Source organism: Melospiza georgiana, chromosome 2, assembly GCF_028018845.1.
Source record: "Melospiza georgiana isolate bMelGeo1 chromosome 2, bMelGeo1.pri, whole genome shotgun sequence".
Lineage (NCBI taxonomy): Eukaryota > Metazoa > Chordata > Aves > Passeriformes > Passerellidae > Melospiza > Melospiza georgiana.
This window is the reverse complement of record NC_080431.1, coordinates 82,055,217-82,069,548: the sequence shown is the minus strand read 5'-3', so window position 1 is coordinate 82,069,548 and position 14,332 is coordinate 82,055,217. Positions and strand designations below refer to the sequence as shown.

General features: G+C 42.8%; 2 protein-coding genes across 2 annotated transcripts in view; both read right to left on the bottom strand.

The window, feature by feature from the left end:
- The window catches only part of POLQ (DNA polymerase theta), a 52,202-nt gene extending 50,116 nt beyond the window's left edge, over positions 1 to 2,086 (bottom strand). The window contains 1 exon segment of the mRNA XM_058045564.1: positions 1,996 to 2,086. Within this exon segment, the coding sequence (XP_057901547.1) occupies positions 1,996 to 2,086 (91 nt within the window).
- Positions 2,087 to 3,662: 1,576 nt separating this feature from the next.
- Positions 3,663 to 13,840, bottom strand: METTL16 (methyltransferase 16, RNA N6-adenosine). Its single transcript, XM_058018845.1, has 9 exons — positions 13,653 to 13,840; positions 13,281 to 13,480; positions 10,228 to 10,368; positions 9,077 to 9,192; positions 8,183 to 8,325; positions 6,923 to 6,992; positions 6,000 to 6,089; positions 4,926 to 5,099; positions 3,663 to 4,835 (listed from the first exon to the last, which is right to left on the bottom strand). Exons 1-9 carry the CDS (start codon positions 13,778 to 13,780, stop codon positions 4,218 to 4,220), a joined length of 1,680 nt encoding a protein of 559 aa, XP_057874828.1. The 5' UTR covers positions 13,781 to 13,840; the 3' UTR covers positions 3,663 to 4,217.
- Positions 13,841 to 14,332: the final 492 nt, after the last annotated feature.

Genomic DNA, 14,332 nt, shown 5'->3' with positions numbered 1-14,332 from the left:
AAGTACCATAAAATACTAAACAAAAATTTATGCACCATTGGGTGCATAAACAGAAATATGCTACAAAGCAGGGCAGACTTCCCAAGGGGAATTCAGAGGAGACCAGAATTGTCCATCCTAAACTGTGACTGTGGTGGGTTGACCCTGGCGGGACACCAGGTGCTACCCAAAGTCATTCCCCTCCTCAACAGGACAGGAGAGACAAAATACAGTGAAAGGTTCATGAGTGAAGAAAAGGACAGGGAAAGACCACCCATCAACTACCACCACAGGCAAAACACTTGACTCGGAGAGAATGAATTTATTACTAATCAAACCAGAGTAGGATAACGAGAAATAAAGCAAAATCTTAAAACCACCTACCCCCCTACTCTTCCCTTCTTTTCAGGCTCAACTGTACTCACAATTTTTTCTACTTCCTTTCCCACAGCAGCACAAGGGGACAGGGAATGGGAGTTGCAGTCAGTTCATCACACATTGGCTCTGCTGCTCCTTCCTCCTCAAAGAGGAGCTCCTCACACTCCTCCACACTCCTGCTCCAGTGTGGGCTCCCTCCCACAGGAGACAGTCTCCATTAACTTCTCCAACATGAGTCCTTCCCACAGTTCTTCATGAACTGCTCCAGTTCATGTCCCCCATGGGGTCACAAGTCCTGCCAGCAAACCTGCTCCAGCGTGGGCTCCTCTCTCCACAGGTCCTGCCAGGAGCCTGCTTCAATGTGGGCTTCCCACAGGGCCACAGCCTCCTTTGGGCATCCACTCACTCCAGCACAGGGTTCTCCACAAGCTGCAGGTGGATCTCTGCTCCACCATGGGCTGCAGGTGGGTGACAGCCTGCCTCACCATGGTCTTCACCACAAGCTGCAGGCAAATGTCTGCTCTGGCACCTGAAGGACCTCCTCCCACTCTGTCCTCACTGACCTTGGTGTCTGCAGGCTGCTTCCACCCCATATTCTCACTCCTCCAGCTGAAGGTGCCATTGCACAGGCTTTTTTCCCTCTTCTGAAATACATTATCCTAGAGATGCTACTGCCATTGCTGATGGCCTTGGCCAGTGGCAGCATTGGCTCTGTCCAACATAGGGGAAATTTCTGGTGGCTTCTCACAGAAAGCTATGCAAATCAAATACAGTGACTAATAAGGCAAGAGTTAAGATTCAGAAACATAAAAAACCCCATGTGATGGGACCTCAAGCTTTTTCCCTAGTGTTCAAACCAACAAATTTTATGTAAAAGATGGAATGAGTAATGGATCAGGTGATTCGGCTGTTTGGAGAATATCTTTAGATTAGAACTGAAGATGTGTTTGGAAACTTGTGGCTTAGCGATCTATGTACAGAAGTAAACCTATGAAATTAACTTTTTTATTTACTAAAACAATCAAATTTTATTTACTAAGAAACAATCAAATTAGGAAGATACAAATTGTTGGTTAAAAGCATGAGGTATTAGATTTCTCAGAAGGAAAATCATTCCAGAGTGTGGGGCCAGTTAAACACAAGAGTGCTGCTTACTGAATTGTCTTTGGGGAGCTGACTGTGGAAATGTGTAAATTTCCTTGCTCTGTTCCATTTGCAGAAATCGACAAAATTGTATATTTCAGAGTCTAATCAGTGAGAAGATGTGACATGACTGGAGAAGAGACCGAGATATGTAAATGCTTTAAAAAGTTACAGAAAAATCACAAAAGAGATGAAACTGCAAGACGCTTTATAAATATCTTGATTTAAGATGTTGTATACAATCTCGATGCTGTATACATCTTGATTTCTCTCTTGATTCAAGAGCACAATAAGCTGGTAAAATGTATGTATGGCATCTAGAAGCATCACTTTAAGCGGCTCTGGCTGGCAGCAGGAGCACTTGATACGACACCTTGCCACAAGATGTTTATACAAAATCTCGTATATTGCATACAGAAATATACTTCTTCTGTATTCTCTATGTGTTCTTTGATCGATTTCTCAACGTAGGTAAACAAACCTAGCCTGGTATACCAAGGAGAAGGGACGATACCGATTGCTGTATTATGGCAGCACCTAGAGGCCAAGCCAAGAATAAGGCGCACTGTTGCACCACACACAGCATGCCCCCATCTCAGACCTGTGCACAGGACACACGTTTTCTTATTTTCTTCCTCGACTGCACCGCGAGGGGTGTAGGAAACGCTTCCACCACCACCCCGCTAACACAAGCCGGTCCCTCGGCCGAGCCTTGCTTTTCCATGAGGAAAGCAAGGGCCGAAGCGCGGCCCGAGCAGCGCCGCCCTCAGGGCCGGGGCCCCGCGCCCGCCCCGGAGAGGCTCGGAGGGTCCCGGGCCGCTTCCAGCAGCGCCCCGCAGCCCCGGGCAGCCCCGCTCCCCTTGCCCAGCACGGCCCGACCCCCTGCGCTGCACGACCGAGGGGAGGCGGCGAGGGAAAGAAGGGGAACGGGAGAGAAGGGCAGCGCTCTCCGCGCCGGTACCTGCCGAGCCGCTGCGGCGCAGGGAGAGGTCGAGGCCGGGCGGGGGGCTCAGCACAGCGCGGCGGGGAGCGGCGGGGCCGGGCGGCACGGCCCGCCCCGGTGTGCGGGAGCTGCGGCCGCCGAGCGCCGCGGCCGAGGCTGCGGCGGCACCGCTCGGGGGGAGGATAACGGTGCCGCCGCCATCTTCCCGCCGCGCCATTCAAACCCGGCCCCGCCCCGGCCGGCGGGAGGGCGGCCTCGGGAACCGGGAACGGACGGAGCAGGGAACTGAGCAGCCCGGCAGGCCCGAGGCGTGCGGGCCCCGCAGAGTAGGGGCGGTCTGTGTAAAAACACCGGCGTCTGCCGAGGCAGCGCTCCGAGCGTGCGGTAACGCGCGCTGTACCGCTGAAAGGCTGAGATAATTCAATGAAGGGTCTGCTTCAACCAAACAAGGCTTACCTTGCAGGAGAGGGCCCAGAGGACAAACAGCCTCGTTTGCTGTTTCTAATGTCTCTGACGCCAAAATAGCTGTTTCAGATTCTAAAAGACTAGGACTGGTTTTACCTCTCCTCAGCAATGTGAATCTGAGGAGCAGTTCTACGAAAATTCTGCAGTACCCAAAGAATGCATGTCTTTGTCCATCACCCACAGAAGTGTTAAGAAGCATTGTATCAAAAAAACCAAGGTTTTCCTAAGTTGCTTTTCATTTCAACTGAGGAAAGCATACTGATCTTTCCAAAAATAAGGACAGCAAAGGGTGAACACTGAAAGCAGGAATATGAACACACACAGTAATTTCCTTCCGGACACTGCTGCTTTGTTTCGGGTAACACACACATACACCCACACCCACACTCCACTCAGAAAAGCTCTTCATGTTCTGTATCTCTCTTCAGAGAAATGGACCACCGCTTAGGAGGCTGACTTCACATGAAGCAGGACCAGTGGTCGTCATCTCAAACACACATGCAGAAATTTCTGGCCCTTGAAGAAGAGCATGTGCTCTCATTTCCATCATTAAATCTTAAAATTAAATGGAAGGAAAATTCTTTAAGAATGTTGCTGTCATTTCAGACATTTGTATCTGAGTAAGTGTAAAGGATGGTCCAATGGAAGAGTCAACGTATTTTAATCGTCGTTAAATCAAGCAGCTCAAAAAATTTCTTTCATTGTTCAAGTTCTGTGTTTCAGAGCCCAAACACCAGATAAATACAACACATACTTTTCCCCAAAAGCAATTATTTTAATGAATTGACACTAGGAGAATGTATCTATGCTGCTACTCTGTTGGCCAAAAGTTAGATACATTAAAGGGAGGAGAGGCATACACAAATCCTCTGCTAAAGACTCTCACTGCAGGAAACAATTCCCACTGCAGACTAACCGTTTCCTGTATTAGTACTGAAAAAATATTCAAGAAAATAACTCGGTAAAGATTTCCACTTAGTAACAATATATATTTCTATTCTGCCAGCAAAAGACCAGAATAAGCATTGCTGATATTTAAAATGTTCACAGCATAAACATGTTTCACTTCAACATGTAGTTTTACAATTGCAGTATGAAATCTATTACAGCCTCATCGCTTCATGTCCTCCCTACCTTTTTGAAAAAGCTATTTAAAATATTAAAGGAGACATCTATCTTCATTCTACTCTTCTTTCTTTCTTTTTTTTAAGGGGGAAAAGACAGGTTTTGCTATCTGAAATTTTTAATTCATTAAAAATAGTTTACAAAATCTGAGGACAGACCTACTTTACCCAAGTAGGAAAAAGAGCTAACTAGCAACCAATCGAAGAATTTGGTTCCGCAAGTACGTGCACAGCTGGTTCATCAAGTCTCTGTTCTGTCCTTCAACCCAGTGCATTTCCACTACTACATCATTTCCTTCTTTCTTCACATTCATTAAACACTTGAAGAGAAACCCCCCACTAGTTTCTTTAGGGCCTGGCTCTTTTTCCACTGTCAAATTGGCAGCTTCCTCTGCAGGGCAAGGTTCCTCCTTCACATCACCAGAACCTTTCCCAAGCGATGTTTCTCCCTGCTTTGCTTCCATCTCCTCTTCCTTCACAGGATCACTGCGCTCTTCTTTGGCAGCAGATTCCTCTGGTTGCTCATCGCCTGCTGTCATCTGGACATCCTCATCAGGTGCCATAAACCCCATTTCAGAGTCTTCAGCCTTGGGGTTTTCACAGTCTGAGTTGTTGCTCACGCTCTTCTGGCTGTTCTTTTCCTCCTCCATTGCTTGCAGAACATCTTCAGAAGCTCGAGGAAGTTCTCGCAATTGCCTTACTCTCTCTCGTTTCTTTCTCCTCAGATGAATCCAGGAGTTTTCAATAGCAGTGACAAAGAGGCTAATTTCCTCTTTTCCACATGGAACGCGTTTATGCTGAACCTATTGCAGAAAACAGAATTTCATACAATCCTCTCAATGCTGTGCTTTCAATTAGGACATTGTTTTAACATCTAATACTTCATACTGTACCTTCAGATCAGTGAGAATCTTCTCCACCCAGGCTCTAACCACAGCAATAGCTTCCACAGCATCCCAGCCCATAGCTGCAGCTTTGACAGACAACTCTTTGACTGTAGAAGCCAAAACCATGAATGTAATTGGTTTTCGTGGTTTTTCTAGTTTTCTTCTTTTAGAGGGAGGTGACTAGAAGAAGAAAGAAAAGAATTACAAGGCTATGCAGTATTAGTGGGGTGACTTTTGTACTCAGAAGACTGTGATTCCATAAGACACGAGGATTAAGAGTGTAACATAAGGCACTAAGCAGTCATTCATTTGGCACGTGCTCCATTTCACCCCCAGGAGTTTCAGACTCAAACCAGCTAACAGGATCATGCACTTTATACTAGCCTGATGGACAGAGGGAGTTTATCTTCAGGTATTAGGCAAAAAGCTTCATTTGTTCCTTTAAACTATGAGCTCTCCATGAGCTGAGAAAGTGTGGCTGCTCTTGGGAATAGAGGCCAGCTGCCAATATCCACTTTTGATCCAACTTCACTGAAGGTTTACTTGCATCTTCCTTAAGATTTGTTATTGTCTATACCTATATTCAAATATACAAATATCCAGATCCAAAAAAGCAACTGGCTCACATTTAAGGTGAACAAGCTCCACTTACATTCATGTAGGCAAGTCTGAGTTAGACGTGGTCATACCTATTTGGTAACAGAATCCACATGTTAAATTAAAACTGAGTTCTCAGAGGGAAGTTTAAATTCAAATCCAGCCCCAAACTTAGCATATTTTTATTACTACTAAACAATATGAGGTATGTTACAAATTATCCTTATTTTCACTGAAACCCACAGGAAGTTCCTACAATGGCTTCCTTTTTCCACCCTCAGCAGGGGTCACTCATGAATCACATGTCACAACTGCTAACAGACTGGCAGCCATCTAAGAAATTCCACTGTCCATACAGCCCAGCACATCCAATATTCCAGTCTGAAGAAGAACAGTTTGTATCACAGTAGTTATAGCTCATTAGGCCCTTCTTTAAGTAAGAGGCAGAGAAAATCACAAGCAAACCAGAATTAAGCTACTTACAGGTACTTGCACATCATCATAGAAACTCCAGGCCAGAGCCCATCTCATGGTGCGTCCCTGGCAGAATTCCGTGTGAGTGACTTTAGGGACCTATGCAAAGAAGCAATACAGTATTTCAGATTAATGAACAACATTGTTTTACTGCACACATTTCCAAACAAGGCATATTTTCTCATTATACAAATGGAGGTTCTTTCTGACGTGGCTCAGAGGCGTTAGGGCCCTCCCTCATTTCTCTCCTTTTACTAAGACTGAGGTGCAACAGCACAAGGACAGAGAAGGGAAATCAGATATTTTGTAGGGAAATCAGATATTTTGTATCTAGCTCAGCATCTGCTTTTGGTAGTTCACCTTTCTGGGAATTTATTTCACCGTGCATTCTCTTTCCTTCCACTGTACACACGGACACATCTCACAATTATTCTCTTTGTATGGGAATTAGTGAAGAGAATGCTTCTTCCAGAGAGCCATCCAAAAGTCCTTTGCACAGCCCTCTTTAATGAGAATTTTACTTGGTGCCAGAATTGAACACAAACAAAGCAAGACTGCCACTTAAATCATGTTACTATTTCTTTAAACCAAATTGCTAGAAAGACTAGAAACCTTGATTTTTTTTTTATTCTTTTTTCTTTACTACAGCCTTGTTAAGCTATTTTAAAGCAGAAACCCTGAATCTTCTAGACTGAAGACATACTCCAACATGTGCTAAAGACAAAACTTTGGAGATAATATTTGCCAAATATCTGTCAGTTTTGAATCTACAACAGTTAAACCTCAGTTGTTTCCCTAACAAGGAACTGCAGTTCCTTTCTGTCATAAAAACTCCATGAAATAATTCAACAATAATTACCCACACACATTGAGACATACTATATTCTGTATAGAACACAGGCAGAATATATAGGGACTCCATGCAAACTCACCCCCTGGATTCGAAGTTCTTCTTTCAGTGGTGCCAAACTGCATTTCTTACCCAACATGCAACTGTACCATCTGCAAAGCACATTACAAAATTAAATACCAAAACAACAACAACAACAAAACACACTTAATCAGAGTGACTAGGACACAGTACAACAAAATTCAGAACAGAAGGTCCAAAGACAGACTGGAAAGGGAAATCTTTTTGAGCTTTTAAGAAATACATTAGGAGTATTTTAGAAACAACACATGAACTAAAAGCAATCTTGTTTCAAAGAGTGACTTCAGTCGTGGGGAAGATGTTACACCTTGCAAGAATTTGTTTCAACTTCTCCACTTTCTTTGAATGAATGAATCAAAACAAAAAGAATAACCAACTATGGGCAAGTAATCATGCTCAAAAGCAGACATACTGACTATCACTTGTGGTCACTCATATCTTATCCAGGTTTCTATCATGTAACCCATATTTTATGAGGAAAATATCAGGAAAAGAAAAGGAAAAAGTTATTCTCCCACTTCTAGTGAAGCTTATCCTTCCACCCAGCTCCACATCTTCAGAATCTCCCAAACATTATTGCAGATCAAGCTCTGTTCTCCATCTAAATTATTATTCAAGCTTTACAACCCCATCTTTCACATTTTTTGATGACTGGATCCAAAAAAAGTTTATTCATAAATATAACATATTGAAGTACAAAACTTAAGATTTCCCAGTTACCAACACTGGGAGAGTGAAAGCCTGATGATAGAGTCAGAAAACTGAAGACATGCCATCCATTTCAAAATAAGGTCAAAAGAAAGTCTCACTATGGGTTTTTTTGCAGCTTCTGCTCACCCAAGATAGCATTCAGTACAACAGTATCCTTTAGCAGGCAAAGCTGCAAGTTACCAAATTCAGCCAGGAAAATATTGACATTTTTAGGTAATCAACAGATAACGAAGCAGTATCATAAAGCCTCTTCCATCCCAAAAATCCTCAAGGATGAACCCTGATCTGTCTCTTATCAGGAACATGTGCTAATTTGGCTTCAAGCTACAAATGTCACTTTTACAGGCTATTTTTTGTCTTCTGTCTTTAAATACCCCCAGCAATAACTTCTAATTGCTGTTCAGGAACAATGGATGTGGAAGTGTGATCAAACAAACTGAGCAGATATCACTAGACCAAAGATACTAAAAAACATTGTTACATGACTTCTGCCAAAGATGAAGATAAAAGGTGTTAGTTTGGGTTTTTTTGACTGGAACAGAACACTTACCGTAACCTCTTTTTAAGTTGGAGACTATCATGAATAATTCTTTTGACAAATTCTAGTTCTCCTCCCTCAGCCATGATTTCTGTGATCCCTCCTGTATTTACAGAGCTGGGAGGGGGACGTCGTGGATTTCGAGAATTAACTCCCTGGATTAAAAACCAAAAACATTTGACATGAACATTTAATGAAATGTTATGCTGCTTTGTACACTGCTTCCTATCCTAATCTTTAGGGGAAGCAAGCACCACGACCTCTACTTATCCTCCCCCCATCAGAACCATGGATAACAAAGATCCATTGAAAATAAACATACCTGAGTGAATTGCCCACAATCTCAAACCTAGGTAAGCTACTTGTCACACCAGGATTCTGCTAATATGAAATATGTGGTTCCAATACATGTAAGACATGCTAAGTGCACCTATGCAATAACAATCTATAGTGCTTAATTAAATCTTAAACCTTCTTTTCTACTGCCCTGCATTATACATTTCTGACTATATTCAGTGGGTATTGCATGACCTGCATGATACCATCTACATGACTAAGGAAATGAAAAATACAGTTAAGCTAAATTCCAGAGGTGCCTGTTATGCAGCAGGCATCTGATTTCAGATTTACCAGCTGTCTACTTTCCAAACTCATTTTCCAAGACAGTAAGAACTTATGAAAGAATGCTACAGCTCATTCTCCACTTTAGGAGGGGTAACAGTTAAGTTTTCAGAAGTTTTCCTTAAGTTTCCCTTAGGGGCTAGGTGATGAGGAGGGAGAAGACTTAACAACTATTCATGATGATTTGGGATTTTGCACTCAACCTTGCCCAAGCCAAGAGGTTAAACTGATGCTGCCTTTTCACTGACTACTGAAGTACCTATAACATGCAGCTTGTTACCTTACCTTAGCTTCCAACTGGTTGGCAAAAAAGGGGGGGTTGCACATGCAGAAATCATAAATTATCTCAGATTCCTCTTTCAGTGCATCCATTAGAAGAGTTTTCTGTGGTACCTTAACCACTATTAGAAAAAGTGAATTTGGTCAGTAAGGAACTTCATATTTTATTTAAGATGCTATATACATTATACATTGTATAAAACCTGTACTTTCTAAACAATGCTTTCTACAAAAGAGATGTAACAAATATCACCATGCAAATAAAGACTTCAGGTCAAGGATTAGCATACAAACAGCCTGTATGTTTATACACAGCAGCAGAGCCACATGAATCTGTTTAAAACAACAAGGACTACCTGAGTTATGCCAAGTTCTCCAGCACAACCACAAATGTGCTTTAAGCCTTTCCAACTGCAAGCACTAAAACTCCACATGAGGCCTGTTCCTTTGCCAGCTGCTTTTCCAGCGTATTGAAACACCATCACACCACTAAACATCAGTGGCAGCAGTGACAGAAAACTCTCATTGTTCTCCACATCAAGTTCTGGATTTTCAACACTGACATGGACAACAGATTAAGACATGTTGTTCAAATGGATGCTTCTGAAAGTTTTTATTCAGAGCTCATAAATGGACCTGATTTTTACTACACTGTGTTCCTTCAGAAAATTCTCCAAGTTCATTCCCAGACCAAGTCTGGCATACTGCCGCCTCTGCTACCACAGGCAGTGTCAGGACTTCATTCAAGAAGTGAGGATGAGGAACTCTCTGTACAAGATACACCTTTGTGGCAGCATCATGCAATTATCCAAGGGGAGCATTCCAGGTCTCCTACCAGCAGAAATAGCCCAAACACTATGAAATTCTTCTATAAGAGACAAGCAATGCAGAGAGAAAAACACCCCAGGGTGAAGTTTAGCTTTCAGATTTTTGTAAGGAAGAGTATTTCTCTATCCACACATCCCAAGCTAGACAAGGCAGCTTTTTGGCTTAAGCATGCACTGACTTCAGTAAATATTTTGCTCCAGTAAAAGTAATTGAGTAAATAATTGAGTAAAAAACATACTTGGAAGGAATACACATTCTGATATTCCACTGAACACGGCAAAAATATGCCAGAACATTCATATGCTACTAAATACCTCCTTACATTGTACCTTTTATAAGATCAGACAAGTTATTCTGTTCCACATTCTTCTTGGCATAATTGAAGCACATGTCATCCACTTCTGTGGCAAGGAAATACCAGCCATTCAAAGTCGCTCCAAGCAATGGGTATATACAGGATGCCCCTGTCCCTGCAGAAGTGAAAATCCATGAAAAGGGCATAATAAGTACTGGTGTTATACTGTTAACTATGTACTTATTACACAAAAAAGAACTAACTTCAAGAAAATTTATTATAATCATCTGCTGATTATTATCTGATTATTGATCATCTGCTATTCAATTCTTTAATGAACTTAATTTTTGTAACTTGAAAAATACCATTGTCCACTATGCACTTTTAATAAAAGAAAAAATTTAATAATCTGTAATAAACTTCTAGTAAACTATCAGCTTTGGTTTAAGCTATTTTTCTTCTATATGATATTGGTTAATTTATATAAAGAAAGCCAAATACATTCTGGCTTTACTGAAACAAAAACCCTACCACAAATAAATCTCTCTTCTGCATTTTTCTATCATCTATCACAAATAATCTACTTTGATGCATACAATAACCACAAAAAAAAATCTGTTCCATCAGACTGCCTTTCTCTAATGTCCAAAACTATCAAAGAAACCTAAGTGTCAATTAAGATATTCAAAAAGAGAGACAGATAGATAAAAACTTGCTAAAAACGTGAGGGATGCTAGCACGAAATAATCATGGCATACCTAGGTGATCAATGACCATCAAATTATCAATGACAATCAAATTTAGGATTAAGGGGAATGGATACAAGAAAAGGGAAAGATATCCCACAACCACCAAACCAGAGTTTAGACTTGTATTCACAATCTGTTACACTGACTTATTGAACCATCGGTAACTTCATCTGTCAGTACACAACAACAAGGGGTTACTTCTAGCACTTCTGTCAAGTCCCTCTTGGATGACTTCCTGCTTTTCCAAAGCTGAAACATCAAAGCTCATGCAAACTCAAACTGAAGATTTTGCAGTATGTGGAGGACTTAGAGGATCTGTCTCTCCTACCCAGCCACCTACCATGATGAAGTTCATAGAAATTATTTTCAAAAATGAAAGCTAATATCAAATGCACAGAAGCTGTCTAAGATATTTCAAAGTTACTAGAAGAAAGCTGCTGTGGACACACATGTGATGATGCAAACCTGGTATCCAGCACAACTCCAGCTAAAAATGCAAGTCAGCAAATTTCAGGAGAACAAAAAAATCCCATTACAAAAAGTCATGCTAGCAGATGCCAAGAAACATAAAATCTGACACAGTAACAGAGAATACTGAACCTCAGTTTTGAGGAATTCAGTAACTTTAAAGTTTTATGTCAAGCATTAAAACAGGTTACAAAGGAAATTCCAACTTCTCGCCGTTTCATTCTAAGTTTTCTTCAGCACAAAACAGTCTTTGAAATCAAGCCTCTGGAACTGTAAAGGAAGATTCTATTGACAAAATAAAAGATGTGAACTAAACTCAAATATACTATCACTAGTGCCTTTTAAATAATTCATACAGAATAACCAAAGATTGGGAATCCAAATGCCAATTTTATTATTTGTGTGTGGAAGCTCTTATGGAGCCTTTCTTTTATTTCCAATGAAAACCAAAATATGGCCATCAGTTTACATTTCATACATTCACACCTCTACTGTTTCTATTTATCTGCTGCCTAATCTAGAAATCATCCTGATATAACCCAATAATCCAGACTGAAAGTAGACAGTATCATCCATCTGCTGATGCTTGGTCCAACTTAAAAGACATTTTGTTCTCAACAATAAAGAAGAAATCTTTGACCATCTACAACCAAAACACAGCTTAGCTAGCATTTGCCCTGGTTTCTAATTTGGCCTCTTTTACAATTCAGCTCACATATATAACTGCATTGAAATAAATTAAAATAAAAATTGATATTTAAAAAGGACAGATCATTCACTTGTCCAGTACACCTAAAACAACAGGAAAAAATGTCATGTGAAAAACGCCAATCACTTGTTTTTAAAATGTTAAAAGTTTAACAGTAATAAAATGGTTATAAAAATAGTAATACAATTTCAGTAATAATAATTTGGACAATTTGAATTAGGACAATATGAGACAACAGAGACAAAGAGTTACAGATGTCCAGGTACTTTTTTCTGGGCAGCATGAGTGCGAAAAAGCACACACATTAACAGAGGATTAACCCTTAAAAACAACAGCCTGTTGCATATTCATACATGTCACACATGATGCATAAATTCCATCCAAACACAGGATTCTGTCTGGTCAGTATCAACTTCTTCCTCTGAATCCTAACAGCACCTTCGAGGTGGGAAGAAGTTAATTTCTTCTGATAAGAGGGCAATAAATTCTTTTTCTCTTAAATATTTAGGTGCCCTGTGGCTGGTATATGGTACGAGTGCCTCATTCCTTTCTTAACAAAAATATCCCACTTACATAGTTCTTATTTTAACTGCAAAAGTTACCTTTTAACTACAAGACTATATTTATCATATAATTAAAATGTTAATACAGCACTACTAATCAATACATCAAAATACATATAGTAAATATCTGCGTAGAGCCATATAATATGCACTTTGCACATGTCACTCATTGGAGCACTAAAATATATTGCTATGCAACTCACAAACTCTCTGGTACAGACATCCAAAAAAAAAAAAAATTAATAAATTAGCAGCAAGACACAATTGGCTAGTTAGAACACTGAGGAGAAACACTTTTTAGATCCTTTAGAATGAAATTTTTGCCTGCATTTCTAGAAGCACAGCACACAAAGCTGCACTCAAGTGAGTTCGAGGCCCTGAAGAGCCACATAATTGCGTGCCACGATGTTCCTGCGTTTGTGCAGAGCAACGCTGCCGACCCAGCAGGCACATCAAACACCTGTGGAGCTCAGCGTGCTCCCACCACAGCCAGCACACCTCAGACCTCTCTGTTCCTCAAAACTGACGTTTTCCCGTGCAACAAATTGTACCCGCTACTGTCGCTGATGGTGATAAGGATTTAAACATTTAGCCTTACCTATGTCAATGCCTCGTCTCAGGGTCTGCTTGTCAGCATCCCGGTGGCCGATGAGATCCTCCACCCAGTGGATGTAGTTCAGCCTCAAGGGGACGGTGGGAATGAGCCTTTCCACGGGGATGTCGATGGTCAGCCCGAAATCCTCCTTCAGCAGGGTGCACGTCAGAGCCCTCACGGCCTCGGGATCCTTGAAGTTCAGGCTGAAAGGCACACGCGGAGCTCTCAGGGCTGCCCGGGGCCGGACACACCAGGGGACACACCGAGGGGACGCACACCGGGGGAACACACACCGGGGGGACGCACACCGAGGGGACGCACACCGGGGGAACACACACCGGGGACACCCGCCCGCCCCATCCCGCCCGGCCGTACCTCACCCTGCCCGCCAGGGTGGTCTGCACGTGCTGCTGGAACTCGGGGTACTTGCCAGCCAGGTAGGCGAAGTCGGGGGGCTTGTCCTTGTAGCGGTTGCGGGCGTGCATGGACTTGTTGAGGGCCATGTCGGGCCGGGACGTGCCGGGAAATGCCGGGATGTGCCGGGAAGTGCCGGGATGTGCCGGGAAGTGCCGGGATGTGCCGGGAGCGCGGGATCACGGCCGCACCCCCGCCCGCCGGCCGGGCCCGCTCCCGGCGCGCACCGCGGCCCCGCGGGCCGTACCAAAGCGCGCCGGCCGCGGGGGGGGGCAGCCGGGCGCCACGATGGGAGTAGCGCCCGCTGCCGCAGCGAGGGAGGTGCCATTGCTGAGGCGGAGAAGTGACCAGCACGGTTCCATAGGACCCCGGAATGTCATGTGTTAGAGGGGATTTTAACGACTATATAGTCCCAACCCCAGGGATACCTCCTAGTTGACCGGGTTGCTCAAAGCCCCGTCCAGCCCGGCCTTAAACGTGGCCATGGTTACCCCCTAGCCGCCAGTGCCTCCTCACCCTCGCGTTAAAGAATTGCTCCCTAATATCCAGCCTAAATTTCCCCTCTTTCAGTTTACTTTTTGCCCTGTCACAACAGTGACGAAGAGTCCCTCTCCAGCTTCCCTTCAGGTACTGGAAGCTTG

Excerpts from the sequence above, each read along its gene's own strand:
- METTL16 (XM_058018845.1), bottom strand. The coding sequence starts at position 13,780 with ATGGCCCTCAACAAGTCCATGCACGCCCGCAACCGCTACAAGGACAAG. Across the intron at positions 8,326-9,076 it reads CCAACCAGTTGGAAGCTAAG|GGAGTTAATTCTCGAAATCC; the intron begins GTAAGGTAACAA and ends TTTTTAATCCAG. Across the intron at positions 6,993-8,182 it reads CAACTTAAAAAGAGGTTACG|ATGGTACAGTTGCATGTTGG; the intron begins GTAAGTGTTCTG and ends TGTGCTTTGCAG.